Source organism: Stegastes partitus, unplaced genomic scaffold, assembly GCF_000690725.1.
Source record: "Stegastes partitus isolate 25-593 unplaced genomic scaffold, Stegastes_partitus-1.0.2 Scaffold3924, whole genome shotgun sequence".
In the NCBI taxonomy this organism is placed as follows: Eukaryota; Metazoa; Chordata; class Actinopteri; family Pomacentridae; genus Stegastes; species Stegastes partitus.
The window spans coordinates 1-4,037 of NW_007581655.1; the positions used below are offsets into that span (position 1 = coordinate 1).

The window sequence follows — 4,037 nt, forward strand, 5'->3', positions numbered from 1 at the left end:
CACGCAGAAAGATCCCGGGCGACCTTCTTGCAGCGAGGCAAAGATGCTAACCACCGCGCCAACTTGCAGCCCAGACATTATGTTATTTATTTTTATTTTTTTTAAATGTGAAATCACGCTATGGTTAAATCCTACGTAAGGGATCTTCTCAGGCTTTCATGTGATGTTTTGAGTCATATTATAAATTTTTTTAATCAGCATTCTTGAGTTTTGTTGCATCTTTGTACATTTCAGTACGTTCTCTTGTGGTTACACCTACGCTGTGCAAAAAAATCCATTAAGAATATGTTACAATATGGTGGAATGAAATGAAATGAAATGAAAAATACTTTATTTATCCCAGAAGGGAAATTCAATTGGTTTAATGGTTTAATGAATGGTTTAACGTTCAAAAACTGTAAAAATAATAACATCGAATTCTTAAAATAAAGTGTTAGTAATTGATTTAAATAGAACAAATAGTGCAACTTTACAGTCAAATGCTGTGAAGGAACAAGTTATTGTCCATAAAAATACACATTATTTACAGTTTTGGCCTGGTTTCCTGTTTTTGTGATGGTACTAGTCTGTCTAATTTTTTTATTTTTTTTAAAATGTGAAAACCTGTAAGAGCTGAAAAACAACTGTACATGTTCTCCTCTTTAAGAAATTTGATTATCACATCAATAAAATGCCTTATGTAGAAAAGGCCCCAAAGTTATAGCTATAGCATATAGCACTGTTGTTGGTGTTGTGCCTTTCCATTGCAAAGTTTATTAGTGTTTATTTGATTATTACCCTTGTGGGCGGGCCAGCTCACAGGGTGGCTGTGATGTGGGTGACGTCACATGTGTGCTGAGGGGGGCGACGATCTTGCAGGATCGTGGCTCCAATTAAGACGTGAAGAAAGGAAGACAGTATTAAACCTGCATCTCAGTCTGTATTCACTTCACTACTCTGAACGGCCTATAGTGCTCTGGCCAGCACTCTCGTATCCAACCCTGAGCCAGCACCCTACACGGCAGACATGGTGTTTCCTCCCCTACACCTTAAACTCCTGAGTTAATGCGCTAAGACGAGACCTCATCGCAGCTTCTCAGTGGTTGTGTCATTTGTGGCTTTGGAACTTCAGACCACAGAACAGTCCCGTCACAGCAGAATCTAAAAATCCAGCCTGTCACGAAATGTCACAAAATCTTGTAAGAAAAGAGAACGAAAGCAGCTGTACCGGATTTCAGCAACATTTTAATTCAACACAGAAGCACTGAAAAGTCGTCAAACATGCCGACATGCATTTGAAAACAACAAGTAACGGCCATTTTGTTCAGGCTGTTCAGAAAACACAAAAAAAAATGAAGCAAATATATGATATTAATTAATAATTCCACTTCAAAACTTTATGACAACAATGTCTTTTAATTATGTAACACTGGAGCAAAAAAAGTGAAGTGCATTCACTACTAGAAAGCAAAAAACATTTCAACACTTTGAGGTCACAAATGTGTGATCATTCTGAAAAACACTCTTTCATTTGTGGTCGCTTGTATAAAGCATCCTATAATAGAGATTTTCATTCAATAAAAACACAAAAGTAAAAAGGATCCATTGCAAGTTTTTGGTGAATAAAAAGACTAAATAACGATGCAGTATTTATAGCCTAGCCTGTATTATAGTAATCCTTATGACTTACCAATAGGGGACGAGCCCCGAATCATGGAAACAACTTCAGGTAGATTTTCTTGAAGCAGCCGCCATCTTGAAAAGTTTTTAAAACGGCCTGAGTCTCAGTCAACAGAGGTAGAAACGCGTGATCTGTTCAACTGAGGATGCAGGTGATTGTACCAGAGGTGGCCAGCATCATCAACGGATGATTTAGGCAAAAAAAAAAAAGAAAAGACTTAGGCCATTATTTTAGGAAGGTGACGACATGCAACCATGTGTAAAATTAAATGAATACAAACAGTGTCATATAAAAGCATTTCCAAACTGTTCTCACCTCAAGAGCGACTGATTACGCTGGTCTACACCCATTTTGGTGTCAAAGTTTTTTGAGCTGATTTAGGACCATTGTATGTGCTGAATCCAAATCTTACATTGGTTTTGCTCAATGAGGTCAACATGTTGATTTGATGAAACATGCAATTTACTTGTATTTACCTTTACAAATGTTTACGCTGATCAACTTTTGGATCATTTAGCTTATGAAAAGGATTAGAAAATTACATTTTTCCACTAAAATACAGTTTCATATGAGAAATACTAAAATAAATCAATCGTTAATGTCAAAAAATGTAATGGATTTAGTGGGAAAATCGATTTTTTTCTGTTTTTTCTTTTTAAAAAAAAAATCAAGCTGGCATAAAACCTGATCTGATACAGAAAGGCAGATGTCATTTTTGGATTCAGCGTTGCAAAAATGTCCTAAATCAGTTAAAAAAATTCTAGACACCTTCAAAAAAGTATTTTTTTGTAACCCAGTGTTATTTGTTGAGTGGTTCCATCATGACGGCAGAGTTTTGCGCCGCAAAACCAGCCTGAACAACGGAAGCGTTCTGGCCGGTGCCTCTCATCTGGTTCTTCCTGCACACGCTGCCACATTGAAAAAGGTGCAGCAGATGTCCTCGCAGCTTTTGTGCGAGCATGTACAGCAGAGGATTCATGCAGCAGTGTGAGTAGGCAAGTGCGCGACAAATATGAAATGCAATGATCAGCTGTTCCTCCGCCTTACAGTCAGTGGGTTTGTACAAAAGTATGATGAGAATCAGGAAGTTAAAGGGTCCCCAGCAGAAGAAGAAGGCTGCAACAATGCACAACACCAAAACCACAGTCCTGTGTCTTTTTCTGTTTGAAGTCTGCAGAATGGTTTTGAGGATGGCAGAGTAGCAGAAAACAATGATGGCAAACGGGAGGAAGAAAAGCAGTGACACTTCGAGGTAAAATCCCAGCTCGAAATCAACTCTATCTAACTCACAGTAGAATTTATCCTGCCAGTTGTGCACCTGTGCTCTGAGTGCATGATAGAGGGACACAGCAACGCTGAGGAGCCAGGCGGCTGCACAGGCCCCAGCTACACCCCTCTTCCTCCACAAGTTCTTGCTCGGCCATTTGTGCAGCACCACAGTTATGAAGCGATCCACCGTCATGGCAGTCAGGAGAATGATGCTGCTGTACAGACCGACTAACCCCATCGCTATAATGACTTTGCAGAGAAAGTACCCGAAGACCCAGTGGTGAAGGTGGTAGGTGGCCCAGAACGGAAGCGTGGCGGTGAAGAGCAGGTCGGAGCAGGCCAGGTTCAGGACAAACATGTTGGTGATGTTTTTCAGATCCTCATAGATGACCATAACACACAACAGGAGACTGTTGCCCATGACACTGACGACAAAGATCAAGATGAGGATGGCACCGGTGACGGTTGAGATGTCAAATTCTTCTATGTCACAAGTATCACTGTAGTCCACTTCTTCAGCAGGTGTTGTGGTGCTGTTTGCCATTGTAGATCTTCTGGGGAAAAATCAACAGAAAACTTTCAAAATGCAGTTAAGACTGAATAGATGTCTGAAAGCTTTGCTTCAAAAATGAACTTCTTATGGAATCGTTAAAACAAAGAGAGTCACGACGAAATATAGAGAACAACAATGGTGTAAAAGCACTAAGTGACTCACTCTGAGCATCAGCCGGCCGGTCTGGTGTTGAATGGCACGGTGCAGGAAATGTTCTAGTAAAGAAGGAAGTTACACTTCCTCTTTTTGTTTCATGTTAAGTCAGAGATACTTGCACAGCTAAACTTTCTTCAAATCTATTTTCCACAACAAACATTAAACAGAACACAAGTTAAAAATAACATTCCATCCATCCATCTATCATCTAGTGCAGCAGTCCCCAACCACCGGGCCGCGGACCGGTACCGGTCCGTGGGTCATTTGGTACCGGGCCGCACAGAAAGAAAAAAACGTTTGGTACGTGTGCAATGAAAATGTTCTTGTGTAAAATCGGTCCTTTGTGCAAAAAAGGTTGGAGACCGGATTAAAATCCCTCCAGCCTTTGTTGTTGATTTG

The 4,037-nt window shown here is 40.2% G+C and overlaps 1 protein-coding gene across 2 annotated transcripts; it reads right to left on the reverse strand.

Annotated features, from left to right (window-relative positions):
• Positions 1–2,263: 2,263 nt before the first annotated feature.
• LOC103376344 (chemokine XC receptor 1-like) lies at positions 2,264–3,879 on the reverse strand. 2 transcript variants are annotated; one of them, XM_008306715.1, is made up of 2 exons: positions 3,645–3,879; positions 2,264–3,480 (listed from the first exon to the last, which is right to left on the reverse strand). In XM_008306715.1, the coding sequence occupies exon 2, from the start codon at positions 3,471–3,473 to the stop codon at positions 2,460–2,462; it is 1,014 nt and encodes a 337-aa protein (XP_008304937.1). In that variant the 5' UTR covers positions 3,474–3,480; positions 3,645–3,879; the 3' UTR covers positions 2,264–2,459. The 2 variants fall into 2 exon arrangements, with proteins under 2 accessions (XP_008304937.1, XP_008304938.1); XM_008306716.1 differs by having other exon boundaries at positions 2,264–3,483.
• Between the last annotated feature and the right edge of the window lie 158 nt (positions 3,880–4,037).